Raw genomic sequence first — 13736 nt, forward strand, 5'->3', positions numbered from 1 at the left:
AAGTCCAAGACTTCTCGATTTGTCTTGATGCAGCACCATAAGCCCCTACGGACCAATCCTTCAGGGCGCTTGGCGACCGTCACAGGCGTCTGTGAGTCTTTGTTCCCAAGTGCTGTTGGAGGCCGCTCATCAGGTGTAGGTCAGCAAAGAAACGTTTCTTCTGCCGTGTCGCTCCCCTGTTGATTGGCGAGTTTCACGTAGGAGGTGTGTCAATTGATAAGCTCTGCCCTCCAATGCAAATTCACTAACGAGCTGACAGGCCAGTCGTGAACGTCAACTTCATGCGTCGAGTCTATCAATTGGGTCTGGCCTTTGTCGATCTCATCTTACTCTTACGCAGTAAAACACTGCCGCTCTTCTGCTTCCGGCCTAAGCCCTCTTTACAAGATGCAGCTCATCAGCTGCTGTTCTCATGTGGCCTAATTTGGGCGTTGTGAGGCATCAAATTACGTTACGGTTGAAGGACGGACGCAACCTGCAGTAGGTGAGCCCTGACAACGCAGCTCCCAGGAGGAGCACTCCTGAAACAGAATATGCATTTTGCTCCAGCACACCTTAGGTGTCTTTGCAACACTACATTATGATCTACTAGTACTAACCACAACCCGATCAGTTCAAGTTGAGAACTGCCATGGTACGGCAGCAATGGAGGACGTTTCTTACAAGGTTATTTACAGATAGCTTACACGGGGCGGAACGCGCCTCCCCTGTCGTTATAAGCGGGCCCCTTGCTGGATCCAGTCTGGGCTAGGATGACGAGCATCAGTGCGGGACAGCTGCTGCCCAGCCAGGGCCGCCCCACTGGCAGCGTTCCCTCGAGAAACTTCCTCATCTTGTGTGAATCGAGCTCCTCGTCCGGATAAAAAATGACTGAAGTTCCTCTACATTTCCATGCGTTTCGTGATCCTCAAATTGAGAGGAGGGCTTGGATAATTTCTATGATAACCCCCTTTTCTGTCTTCTCTCCTTAAGGTTCTCAGGTTCCCGCCCTATCCACCCGCTGCCCCTCACCACCATCGGCCCAGCGACCCAGCCACAGTGGCCTGAATATCTCAACCAACGAAGCAACTACAATAGGCAACGAGACCACATTATCATCCCTTGGCAGCTTGTCAACCATTGTGTATGTACGACGTCCCTTACGTACTCGGTTGGTTGTGGTTCTGTGCTGGTCCAGAATTCCAAAGAACAATGGGATCCGCAGCTTCTGGGGCCGTTACGTCACAGGCAATGTTTGCCGGCTGTTCTTGGGTCGCACCGGGCGCTAACATTCCCTTGTCTTCACAACACATGGACCACAATATAAACCAAAGACCGCAGCTCATTCATGGTGCTTCACGTGCTTTGGATCTTGCCATTGTTGCTGACTCCTGACACAGATCTCCTTGGGTAGCCATCAATCTTAACCCCTTTGGTCCTTGTGGTCACTCTGTCACCGGCGCCCGTTCCATTGTCCTCCTCCGTTTGATAGCTTCGGAGCTGGGCGGAAGACTCCTCTGCTTCTTGTGCGGACATCGTCTGAACTCCGCCTGTTTCACGGACCTCCACTGCGCCCTCATCGGGAACGCCACGCCGAGCATCTGCCTCGTTCCGCCTCGTTCCGCTCCACCTCGGCCGGCCTCAGGCTTCCGCACCGTTTCGGTGACCCCCAGGACCCGCCGGACCGCTAGACCCGCGCCCCTCCGATCTGATCTAGTTCCGTGAACCGACCGTGTTAATGTGCACATAAATCTGCGCCGTTTCTCCGGACCGACAACCTTTCTGCCATAACCGTTTCCATCACCAACACTTCCTCCATGGGCTCGACATACGGAGCCCAATAACACGAGCTCCTTACCTGGACGAACCAACCGTAACTTTCTCGGAACGGCGAGACAGCCTTTCCAGTCCTCTGTTCCTTTTGAGTCGTCATCTCTGCCGCCCATCATGACGGTTTTCATTGCCTCTCTGTGAGTGCAACTCCGTTCCGGCAACCTCTGGCTCTGGCAGTCGCCTGGACCGACGCATTCACGGAGCTTCGCCTATGCCGGTCGTAGTATCCGGTGGTGGAAATTACTGACCAGCCGCTTTGTGTAGTTTCCTTCCCAAGACCATTCACTTTACCCTTCCGGGCACTCCTCCGCGTGGGGCGGCCTCCGAGAAGAAGCAGCCCGGTAAGGCCGCAAAGCCGGCTCCTCTCGAGCGACAGCCCAGCCTGTTCCAGCCCCCTCAGGACATTACGCCGCCCGTCACGCCGACCGACGAGAAGAAACCAGAGCATGCCTTCACCAACGAAAATGGATTGCGGGTGCATATCCCGCCCGGCGAGCCCGGTGCCCTCCGCGCGCCGGCGGACCGGAGCTCTCCTACCTGGGGAGGCCGGGCCGACCAGCCCATGTCGCGCGCCAACTCGCCGCCGCCGCCGCTTCTAATCGAGCAGAGCGGGCTCCGGGCCAAGGCGAAGGAGCTTGGCCGCCGGGGCGTGACGCAGCCGCGCTCACTGGCCCGTAGTGACAGCCATGACCGTGTTTTTGCCCACGCCGACTGGAAGGTGGTCAACGCCGACCAGGGCAACGGAGGCCTGCGCAACGCCGCCGAGGCCGCGGCCAGGGAGGGCAAGCTGGGGGAGTACCAGTGGGTGGGCACGCTCGGCATGCCGACTGACGCACTCAAGGGCACCCAGCAGCTGCAGGACATCCAGGACACGCTGGCCACGGAGCACGACATGCTGTTGGTGAACTGCTCGGACAAGGACTTCGATGGCCATTACTCTCACTTCTGCAAGCAGATCCTGTGGCCCGTTTTCCACTACCAGATCCCGGACAACCCCAAGAGCAAGGCGTACGAGGACCACTCGTGGAAGTACTACGTCAACGTCAACCAGTCCTTCGCCGATAAGATCGTCCAGCACTGGCGGCGCGGCGACGTCATCTGGATCCACGACTACCACCTGCTGCTCGTGCCGGGCATGGTGCGCAAGAAGATCCCCGATGCCAAGATCGGCTTCTTCCTGCACGTGGCGTTCCCCTCGTCCGAGGTGTTCCGGTGCCTGGCGGTGCGAAAGCAGCTCCTGGAGGGCATGCTGGGCGCCAACCTGATTGGCTTCCAGATCCACGAGTACACGCGGCACTTCCTCCAAACCTGCAGCCGCATATTGAGCGCTGAAGCAACGCCCGACGGGCTCCAGCTGGAGGATCGCTTCGTGGACGTGGTCAACCTGCCGATCGGCATCGACCCGGTCAGCCTGAGCGCGCACCGTGAGGAGGCCGAGGTGAAGAAGTGGATGGACATTATGCGTGACCGCTACGCCGGCAAGAAACTCATCGTTGCGCGCGACAAGCTCGACCACGTGCGCGGCGTGCGGCAGAAGCTGCTGTCGTACGAGCTGTTCCTGAATAAGAATCCGGAGTGGCGCGACAACATCGTGCTGATCCAGGTGGCGCTGTCGACGAGCGAGAAGAGCGAACTGGACGCGACGGTGTCGGACATAGTAACCCGCGTCAACTCGTCCTGGGCGAACCTCGCGTACCAGCCGGTCGTGTACCTGAAGCAGGACATCGACTACGCGCAGTACCTGGCGCTGCTGAGCATCGCCGACGCGCTGATGATCACCAGCCAGCGCGAGGGCATGAACCTGACATCTCACGAGTTCCTGTACTGCCAGGACGGCAAGATCAGCGAGAAGAAGCACGGGTCGCTGATCCTGTCCGAGTTCACGGGTACGTCGTCGCTCTTCGGCGGCAACGAGCTGTCGGTCAACCCGTGGGACTACCGCGCCTGCGCCGAAGCGATCAAGAAGGCGCTCGAGATGGGCGACGAGGAGAAGGAGCGCCGCTGGAGCCGGCTGTACGAGGCCGTAAACCACCACACCGGCTCGCACTGGTTTACGGAATTCATGTCGCGCCTGGACCGTGTGTACGAGGAGCAGCACCGGCGCGACACGCTGTCGGTCCCGCGTCTCTCGATGCACACGCTCGTCAGCCAGTACACGAGCAGCGAGCGCAGGCTCTTCATCCTCGACTTTGAGGGCACCCTGGTCAGCTGGGGCCCGGTCAACCAGATCATCCCGGTCAGCCCGCAGGTAAGTTAACATCTCAGCATTCAGCATTCAGCTTTATTCTTCTGCTTTCTTTCGTCCAGTGCCTAGCTGACTGACTGTCCTTCTTTTAGCGCACCATCGACATCCTGAATGATCTGCTCCTCGACGAGCGGAACACGGTGTATGTCATGTCCGGTCGACGCCCGGAGGAGCTCGATCGTCTGTTCCGGCGCGTGCCCAACCTCGGCCTCATCGCGGAGAATGGGTGTTTCCTCAAGGACTGCGGCAGCCCGGACTGGACCGAGGTGGCCGACTCGGACCAGATCCGCAGCTGGAAGGAGTCGGTGCGCAACATCCTGACCTACTACCTGGAGCGCACGCCCGGCGCCGAGATCGAGGACCGGCGCTGCTCGCTCATCTTCCACTACAAGTCGGCCGAGGACTACGAGGCCGCGCTTCGCCAGGCGTCCGATTGCGCTAGTCACATCAACGACGCATGCGAAGCGCAGCGCGTCCACGCCATCCCCCTGGACGGCTGCGTCCTCGTCGAGCCCATCGACTGGACCAAGACCACGGCGGCCCAGAAGATCTTTGCCGACCTGCGCAGCTCGCTGGCGCCCGACGAGCACCACAAGTCGCCCGTCGACTTCCTCATGGTCGTCGGCGACGGCCGCGAGGACGAGAAGGTCTTCAAGTGGGCCAACATCCTCGGCGACGAGGGCACCGTCAAGCAGGTCGTGACCGTGAGCCTGGGTACTAGGAATACCGAGGCCAAGACGACCATGACTCAGGGGGTCAATGGTAATCATTTTCCTTCACGAACTGCTCCCTTTAATTTATTAGAGATGATCCAGCCTGCTGACTACCTAACTTCCAACAGGCGTCCTCTCGGCACTCCAGAAGCTGGCGTCCCTCGCGTAAGCAAGTTGGCCGGCCTTTGCCCCTCTCACGGCACAGCACATGCCAACCTTTGGTGATCTCGTGCAGGTCCGGCGTCCCGGCGCGTCACCGCCGGAAGAGTTCAGCGAGGATCCCGATTCCTCTGCCTCGCTAACCTTTTTCGCCTTCTTGATTTGGAGGGGGCGTCTCCTTTTTTTTCCCTTCTCCTCTTTCCATTTCTACTCGATCTCTACTTTCCTTCGTTCCTCGATACATGCTGTTGCTGGACGGCCACTCCCCTCGTGCAAGAGGCACATTCAGGGGGATCTCATTCCTTTTTTGCTTTTTCTCTTTTCGCGATGGTGTTTCTGCCTGCTCCCCGCGTTCTTTTCTCCCTTCGGCTGGCGCGTCCCCCGTACCCGCTTGCTAAATATACGCAGCAACGTACCGGATCCAACGGACGGCATCTCGGGATGTGCTTGAAGCGTATGGGGAGGGAACAATTGGGGCGATCATGCCCATGGATATGGAGCGACTGCGGTTGAGTTGAAAAAGGAGGCAAGCGAATCTGGCTCTGTTGCTAGATGATGAACGGGGGGGAAACGAATTAGCTGCCCGATAACTAGTGGTCAGCATGAGGCAAACTGTTGTGCAATATGGAAGCCCGGCATTTGGGCAAATGGGGGTTATCAGGCCAAAGAATGGAGGGCGCCTGGTAGGTAGGGCTTTTTAGACTCGGTGGATTTCGGGAATTGGCGCATCTCAATGGCTCAATCCAACAACAAATCATGGCTCTGGCGTCCGGCGTATTTTTCTGCGTTTGGGCTCGCCCGTTGCTCGATAACGACATGTCGATTTGGCTTTTTGCTATGTGTAAAATATATACGGATACCTCGATTGACAGCTGGGGGATCTTTATAACGTGAGGTACACCAATCCACACCGGTACACGATGTGATCTAAGTGGAAGGTGAGGTGTTCTGAACACTTCAATTTCTCCCTTGGGAGCAGTGGGTGACATCACCTCCGCAATCGGAGTGCGGGGCATATCTCCCTTGTCGTTGCCAGCGCCTTACCCCGCCATCACAGGCCCAATGAGATCTGTCTCGCACTGCAGAAACAGAAGGATTGCCAAGCGAGGCTAAAAACAGCTACGTCCAGCTTACCAGCTACAGCTCTTCGAGTTTGGGAGCTGATCCGAATCGGAGCAAGACCATTCCGTTGCGTGTCTTGACGAGAGAAATCCCCGTCGGCGGTCGCTCAGCACCCTCTAACGGTCACACCATAATATCTGCTCACTGACTCACCGAGTGTTCGAGGACGTGGTCTTTTTCCGGTGGAAAGGTCATTGTGTCTTCCTTCGGGTTCGACTACAGCCCAGCCAGTTCCCGCGAGCGCGTAGCCTACTATAGATCACCACCTACTTCGAACCCCGACGTCAACCCGGCACATCCGACACACACACCATGGCGTCCTCCTTCCCTCCCCCGCCGGTCAACACGATCGACTGGTCCAACGTCGGCTTCCGCGTGCGCGAGGTCAACGGCCACATTGAATCGCACTACTCGGTCCAGACGGGCCAATGGTCGCCCCTCGAGTTCGTCACCGACCCGTACATCCGCATCCACGGCATGGCGCCCGCCCTCAACTACGGCCAGCAGGCCTACGAGGGGCTCAAGGCCTTCCGCCTGCCGGGCGACTCGGCCATCGCCGTGTTCCGGCCCGACCGCAACGCCGCCCGCCTGCAGCACTCGGCCGCCTTCATCTCGGTGCCGCCCGTCCCCGCGGACATGTTCCTGGCCGCCGTGAAGGCCGCCGTCGCGCTCAACGCCGAGTACGTCCCGCCGCACGAGACCGGCGCGGCCATGTACATCCGCCCGCAGGTCTACGGCTCGTCGGCCCAGCTCGGGCTCAGCCCGCCCGAGGAGTACACGTTCTGCGTCTATGTCCTCCCCACGGGCGTCTACCACGGCACGCACCCCGTGAAGGCGCTGGTGCTGGACGAGTTTGACCGCGCGGCGCCCAACGGCACCGGCAGCGCGAAGGTCGGTGGGAATTATGCCCCCGTGCTGAGGTGGAGTGAGAGGGCGAGGCAGGAAGGGTACGGCATCACGCTGCATCTGGATAGCAAGGCCCATGAGGAGGTGGATGAGTTTAGTACGAGTGGGTTCATTGGGGCCGTGGTGGAGGGGGAGGAGGTCACGCTCGTCGTGCCGGACAGTAGGGCGGTTATTGAGAGCGTCACGAGTGACAGTGTGCAGCAGATCGGGAGGAGCTTTGGGTGGAAGGTTGAGAAGCGGTCGGTGAGTGGTCGCCCTTTTTCTTCTTTCTCTTCTTCTCGCTATTCTATCGGAGGGCAGGGATCTGCGGAAGCCTGGGGTGTCGCTCAGAGCCGGCCCAAAGCCAACTGAGGCCCGTAGCGTGGCACTCGCTTTCATAACCGGGGCTGTACACTGCGGAAAAGACGCTGTCTGTTTCTGACTGCTTTGCTGACATCCCGACTAGATCAAATACTCGGAGCTGCCCAACTTCACAGAAGTCATGGCGGCGGGTACCGCGGCCGCTCTCGTGCCGATCCGGTCCATCACGCGGCGCACCGCCCCCTCGCTTCCGAAGCATCCCCGCGTGTCGGTCAGGGACGGCGAGGAGACGGTGACCTACATCCCCGAGGGCAACGAGGAACCGGGGCCGATCTTCAGCAAGCTGATCTCCCAGCTCAAGGGCATCCAGCTCGGCAAGGTGAAGGACGAGTTCGGCTGGCGCTTCGAGGTCAGTGAGGAGGACGGCTCGCGGGTCATTGGGACCGGGGCGTCGCCGAGCAATGGCAACGGGCAGACGGTGGACCAGCTGGATTGAGGGAGGCAGTCCTGTTTGTAGGGTGATGATCTTTTCGGACCTATATCAATCATCGGACAGGAAACGGAGGCCTGGGCTCGGGGAACGGTTGGCTTCAATCAAAAGCTTGTTGTTATTTCCGCATACCGTCTTCATACCCGTGGTAGCGGACATTTGCATATAAATCTTCCTTATCCGCTTAAAAGGGCCTAAAACTAGTCGCTCTAAGGACAAGAAACCGCCCGCTGTAAACAATAACGAAGATAAGATGATGTCGCTATTATAGGGAGGCCGTAAATGTAAATCTACAACTAGCATTTTACTTTTATTTTAGGTTAAGCTACTAACTTAGCATAATCTAGGTTACGTACTAGGACGCTTTTAGATAGTTAAAATAGTAGGGAACGTGTTTGCACTTAGTTTTTATTACTCTATTTTCTAGTTTCGTTTTCTAAGCCGTGCTATGATATAAATCTAATATCGCCTTATATAACTATAAGTCCTACTAACGCGTTATAAACCTGCTCTTATCTAACCAAACGCGTCTGTGCCCCCTTTATATGTCGTAGCTAATAGGCGCTTTTGTATTCGTATTACCCACCCTATAGGCCACCACCCTCGACCAGCCTAATTCGAAGGCTATACCGCGTTAGGCAGCTTCTTCGCCGCTATTATGCCCTTTGGGCCAGTAAGCCTAGCGGCAGTGTTCACCGCCGCCACTATGTCTCTAGGAGCCCGTTCTGGTCCTGTGTCTCTAGTGTCTACGATTAGCTCCCGGAAGAGCTTCTTCGATATGCGTTAAATACGCTGCTCCTAGGCCGGCATAGTGCTTCCCAAGCCCGGTCCGGGTACCTATGCCCAGGTAAGAATAATGTCCTCGATAACTCTAACCCTCTCTGCGTCCAAACGGGGGCTCTCGCCGATCCCAGATAATGACCTGGGACGGATTGTCTTGATACAGGCGAGCACTTCCTGGTGGCGTGTCGCTGCGAGATCGTCGCTCCTTTTCTGGGCCGCCAAGATCTCGTCGCATTTCGACTCAAGCTCTCCAAAGTTGGTCAAGCTTTGCCTTGATCAGGACGGTTGCATGCAAGTGAAGACTCTGTTGAAAATCCGAGACATCCTTGCTTAAGTCGGCAGTAACCTTCTGGTTCCAGATAGTCTTGAACGTCTGGCGCACGGTCTGAAACGCGGATGACCAGGCGCAATCTTTTCCCCGAACCTCTTCTAGCAAAGCGGTGATTCTGGTCGCAACACGAGCGGTGGTACGGGTGAGTTGAACAATCCCGTCATCCTCGAAGCCGGAGCTGCGTGTGGTTCGCGTCCGTCGAGCTCGTACAACAACTGAGCGCTGACACGGCAAGCTGCAAGCGCTTTGCTGTGTCGTCCAGGCGCGCGAGCTGCTCGCTGTTGCCGGAATCACGAATCTGCGTGGCCACGGCAACCACATCTTTCGCGAAAGTGATGACACCGAAGATGTTCGCCACAAGACTGAGCGTTGACACAGGATCCATGGCCGCCGTGCTGGCGCGAAGAAGAGGACATCGTTAGTGAGCGGAAGAATCGATGTGAGGGGTCACAAGTGTTCATCTCCCACGTCGTCGAGGAGGGGTGAGGCGGACCACGCCTGCCGCCTTGTGGCGGCACTCAGCCACCTGCAGGCCATCTCATGCAAGGGGAGCTGAAGCTGAGCACTGATCGAACCAACTGCATAAAAGAGATTTCGAAGTGGTTGAACACTACCCTGATTGGTTCGAAACTGGAAACGTACCTAGGTACCTAGCGGCAAGGCACAGCTTCCGGCACTGCCAGTCCTTGCGCAGGTTACCTCCTCGGCCTCCTGAGTTTTGCCACACAACTGGCAAGCTAAAATCCCTGCCTGACGAGATCGGTGTATGTACCTAGGTAATACTCCTCCCACGACGCAAGGTGTCTTCTACGGAAACCATAACTGCTGGCCACAGAGGGCGCCTTCCTCTTCTATCGGCCTTAAAGGGGGCCATAACGTGCGGCAAAGCATACGGGCTTTAGACCAGATAAACCTCGACAGGAAAAGACCATCAAAGAAGCTCAAAATCGACGGAAAAGATTGCGCAGCAGGGATGACCAACTAGTTACCTTCGCTTCTAACATGTCCCTACCTTACCTATCTCTATGTCTATTCTTCTTCGACGCCTGCGACCTTGAGCGCCTCCATTATCTTCCTGAGCCCTGCTCCTCGCCCTCCATAGTTCCATACTTGTCCGGGTCGACCCAGCCTTGCGTGTTTCCCCCACCAAAGTCGAGAAGAACAGCGTCCCCGACCTCGTTGATGAGAACGTTGTCGGTTTTGATGTCTCGCCACAGGATTCCTAGGTCGTGCAAGCCCCGTAAATCTTTTCGATCTGCATTGCCCACTTGAGCCTGAGGGATGCAGTCGTTTCGTCTGGTGAGATGGAACCTGTGGCGACTCTGTCCAATACCGCGGCCAAACTCTAGTTGTGGTGTGGGATGTATCCAAGAAGAACGCCGATCACTCCCCGGTGGGATACCACAATTCCTGATGAAAACAGGTTAGACACTAATTGGGTGTGTAGAAGACAAGTTGAGCTCTCCATCATGCTCTCCGCCATGTCAACAACACATACCTTTCAGCTCGGGGACCTTCAACTCGGCCCTAGCAGGCCGAATCTTGAGATACGTCTGAAGCTCGTCTCTGACCGCATGACGGAACACATCACTCGAGGTTTTGCAAATCATCGCTTCCCCGTCCACAGTTACTTTCCAGACAAGACGCTGTAGACGGCGGACGAAGATGACTTGCGACGCCTCAACGACGGGAACATCGGTAGTGGCCAGGTCAAGCCCCATTGCGCATAGCTCGTGCTCAGAAACAGGCGGATGGCGCTCAGGGATTGCAGGATGGCCTTCCAGCGGGCGGCATACCAGACGGCTTGTCTCAAAGTCGGTAAGAACCTGCAGGGTATAGATCTGGGGATAAAGATATCCATGCAGTGTCTGGTTGTCCGGAACGGGAGTCGGCACGAGTTGCTCCATGGGCTGGAGGCATGCATCCTTCAACAGCTTCTGGAGCTGTTTTTCGAGACGCTCGGTCGCTTTGTCTTTTAGTCATCGGGTGGGTGGCCTGTGCGCCCACTTGCCTTCCTCGCGTCGCAGACGCGCATCCTGCATTCCGCACACTCTCCCTCTTCCTTTCCTTAGCTTTCGATTAGCAGAATTGAGTCGCGCATTCGCAGTGCCACGTGCCTGGCCTAGATGCCACTCGCCTCTCACAGATTCTTCTAATCGAAAGCTAAGGAAAGGAAGAAGGAGAAGATCCAACATGCCCGTCTGCGCCGTGAGAAGGTAAGTGGGCGCCACCCACACGCTAGCCAACCAGAATAGGCCTCCTTGCCCCACCAGCCCCAATGCGGTAGGTCGGCTTGAACCCTACACCTCCCACCCTTCCTCACGATGTACACATCCTCGTTTTCTATCTTCGCTCATTGCGCACTGGCTGGCATCCTAGTCCGAGCCCGTGTCGGAACCTTGTCCGTCGGAATTATCTGCCACTATCTCCCCCAAGTCGTGAGGCTGCGGCGGGAGATCGAGCCCGACTTCCGAAATGGCGCGACTCCTATCGCCGATCTGGATGCAGCTACTGTTTCCATCGAGGTAGAGGGGTAGAGACAGGGTGTTTACTTCTCTGAGACGCATGCGTCTTCTCTTGCGTATTCTCTTGCTGTAGTATTGCTCGAGCTTGAGTTCCATCTCGTCGCCGGACCCATGCAGCGAGAGGCGGAAAAGCCAAGACCCTCGTCTCCGCTTGCCCAGGTAGACGAGGTCGTACGTCCTGTTTGCCGCGACGCGCTGTTGTTGGTCATTGGGTAGTCTTGCGAAAAAGGGGTCGCAGATGAGGCGGAACTCGTCACCGCGTCTTACGGAGATCCGGGTAGTGTGCTGGCCATTCTGTTCGGATAATACCATGTCAGTTCGTCCGTTATGGACAAGCACGGTCCCGGAACTCACAGTGTCCAGCAACAAATTTCCCGAGTCATCCCAGTCCCTGAATTCCGTCTTCGGTTCACCCTGTTTTCGGGCCTGTCGCATTTGCAACCCAATGGCAGCCCCACGGCGAAAGAACTGCTCGACTGTAAGGGTTTCGCTAACGACGTACGCTGCGGCTTTTGCGACCTTGGCCGAGCTGGAGAAACAAGCTCAGGTTAGAACGGATACCGCGAATCGGGTGGCTCTGAATGGAAAAGCGTGGTACTAACTCAAATGTGATGCGGACATTGAATTCATCGGTGAAAACCACGGGAATATCTTTCGCGTTGCACAGGGCTAGCATTTGTGATTTTACAGCCGGGTTGCGGACTGTGCCGCCCGAAACGACGACAAGAGGCCTTGACACCATCCCCTGTCTCATTTTTTCGGCAAGGCGTGATATCTCACGTTTGGCAGTACGAAGCGGGCCACGGAGACCCTTCTCCCAGGCCTGGCTGATGTCCTCCAGGGTCAAGGTGGCTCGCCAGGTACCCGCGTAGTCGGGAAGGGTGAAACTGACGCTGATCGCTTTGCGCGAGTCTGTCTGCTTTCCCTTCTGATTCCGAAACATGGAGAGGAAGTGCTCACGCTCATGCGGAGGCGGAGGAACGCCGGTCTGTTGGAAGTACTGATCGGAAACGAATTCGTCAACGTGGTGTTCCCATTGCTCGGATCCGCCGCCAGCACCTGTGGGGGACTTGGTCAGATGGATCCTTAAATACGTTGGTTATGAGGTTAACGGCAGAAAGTGGAGCGCGCCTTACCAAAGGAGCCCCCGACTCTGAAAAAGCCATTCCCATCCGGACGGTCCTGATCCCGAGCAATGCCGAAGAGACAACCGTTCTGTTTGACGCCAATGTTAATGCTTCCGTCACTAACGCAGATGCGGTCAGCCTCATTACCATGTTATGACCTCCAAAGTCAAAAAACAGAATCGCATTGTGTTGGTCGTTTGGATCAAGCCTGTGTCTGTGGAACTTGTATAGGTATCTCGATAAAGCCTCTGTCTCCGTAAAGAAGTAGATTCGCTCAACCTCTATGTCAAACACTTCCATGACAAGGTCACGGTAGACATCCTCAAACTCGAGACCCCACTGCACCGGTATAGTAAGGCCGATCTTGACGATGAGAAGCCCATGTTCGCGACAGACGGCGTCGGCAGCGTCTCGGAGGACAGAGAGCAATGCGATCATGCCTCTGCGGAGCTGGCGACCGAACTCTGGCTCGTCTTTTTTCTCCATGAGGTGGTGGACCAAAGGATATTGCTCCAGCAGTGCGTCTGAGACGTTTGCGAGGGGATAGAAGACATACTTTGCCGACACCCATTGCCGGCCCGGGTCTTCTTCGTCGGGAAGATAGACCTTCTGAGAGATATCGTCAAAGACGTAGAGGGCTGACGGAAACTCACAGGGCGTATAACAGCGCCCGACGCCATAGTAATGTGGGTTCTCGACAACGATTTCCGCCTTCGTGCGCATTCTCCAGATACAGACGCGCGTGCTATGGCTGCCAATATCTATACCCAAACAGCTGTGGATCAATGCTATATTAGTAAGCTGCCGGTATCAAGAGCTGAGGGGTCGGTCGGGTTGGTGGAAACTTACGCATCCTCAAGACCACAGACGATGTCTGGGAGCTGGTGGTTCGATATTTGGAGTGGAGAAGTCAGACCAACGACAGGCATCCTTGGGTGGGAGAATAGGAGAGTGTTGCGTGCTGCAGTTGCTTCAACAGTAATGTAAGCGCTAAGGCGTGCTGATGCCGGCCCGATGCAAATTCTAGGTCAAAATCGCGATAACATGCGGATGGTATCCCGGGGGAACAGTGATTTGGGATGGAATGAATTGCTACGCAGGCGAGACTTTGTGGAAATTAGGTGTCGACAGGGTTTCCGCAGCCTTGCACACATGACGCCACATAAACAGAATCATCAACATCAACAGACCGTTCGCTAGGTGACTTGGCGCGTATGTGAGGA

General features: G+C 56.5%; 4 protein-coding genes across 4 annotated transcripts; 2 read left to right on the forward strand and 2 right to left on the reverse strand.

Annotated features, from left to right (window-relative positions):
* The first annotated feature begins 1650 nt into the window (after window positions 1-1650).
* Window positions 1651-5303, forward strand: B0T15DRAFT_14933 (glycosyltransferase family 20 protein). Its single transcript, XM_062861971.1, has 4 exons — window positions 1651-1949; window positions 2077-4060; window positions 4150-4819; window positions 4899-5303. The coding sequence occupies exons 1-4, from the start codon at window positions 1927-1929 to the stop codon at window positions 4937-4939; spliced, it is 2718 nt and encodes a 905-aa protein (XP_062725584.1). The 5' UTR covers window positions 1651-1926; the 3' UTR covers window positions 4940-5303.
* Window positions 5304-5970: 667 nt separating this feature from the next.
* Window positions 5971-8029, forward strand: B0T15DRAFT_516576 (aminotransferase). Its single transcript, XM_062868262.1, has 2 exons — window positions 5971-7200; window positions 7403-8029. Exons 1-2 carry the CDS (start codon window positions 6364-6366, stop codon window positions 7751-7753), a joined length of 1188 nt encoding a protein of 395 aa, XP_062725585.1. The 5' UTR covers window positions 5971-6363; the 3' UTR covers window positions 7754-8029.
* A 2140-nt stretch (window positions 8030-10169) lies between these two features.
* On the reverse strand, window positions 10170-11002 carry B0T15DRAFT_15229 (uncharacterized protein). The gene is made up of 2 exons (XM_062862011.1): window positions 10360-11002; window positions 10170-10271 (listed from the first exon to the last, which is right to left on the reverse strand). The coding sequence occupies exons 1-2, from the start codon at window positions 10766-10768 to the stop codon at window positions 10207-10209; spliced, it is 474 nt and encodes a 157-aa protein (XP_062725586.1). The 5' UTR covers window positions 10769-11002; the 3' UTR covers window positions 10170-10206.
* B0T15DRAFT_516580 (uncharacterized protein) lies at window positions 10967-13666 on the reverse strand. Its single transcript, XM_062868263.1, has 6 exons — window positions 13363-13666; window positions 12661-13288; window positions 12523-12601; window positions 11989-12445; window positions 11741-11915; window positions 10967-11680 (listed from the first exon to the last, which is right to left on the reverse strand). The coding sequence occupies exons 1-6, from the start codon at window positions 13440-13442 to the stop codon at window positions 11237-11239; spliced, it is 1863 nt and encodes a 620-aa protein (XP_062725587.1). The 5' UTR covers window positions 13443-13666; the 3' UTR covers window positions 10967-11236.
* Window positions 13667-13736: the final 70 nt, after the last annotated feature.

This window comes from Chaetomium strumarium, assembly GCF_033439665.1.
Source record: "Chaetomium strumarium strain CBS 333.67 chromosome Unknown B0T15scaffold_1, whole genome shotgun sequence".
NCBI lineage: Eukaryota > Fungi > Ascomycota > Sordariomycetes > Sordariales > Chaetomiaceae > Chaetomium > Chaetomium strumarium.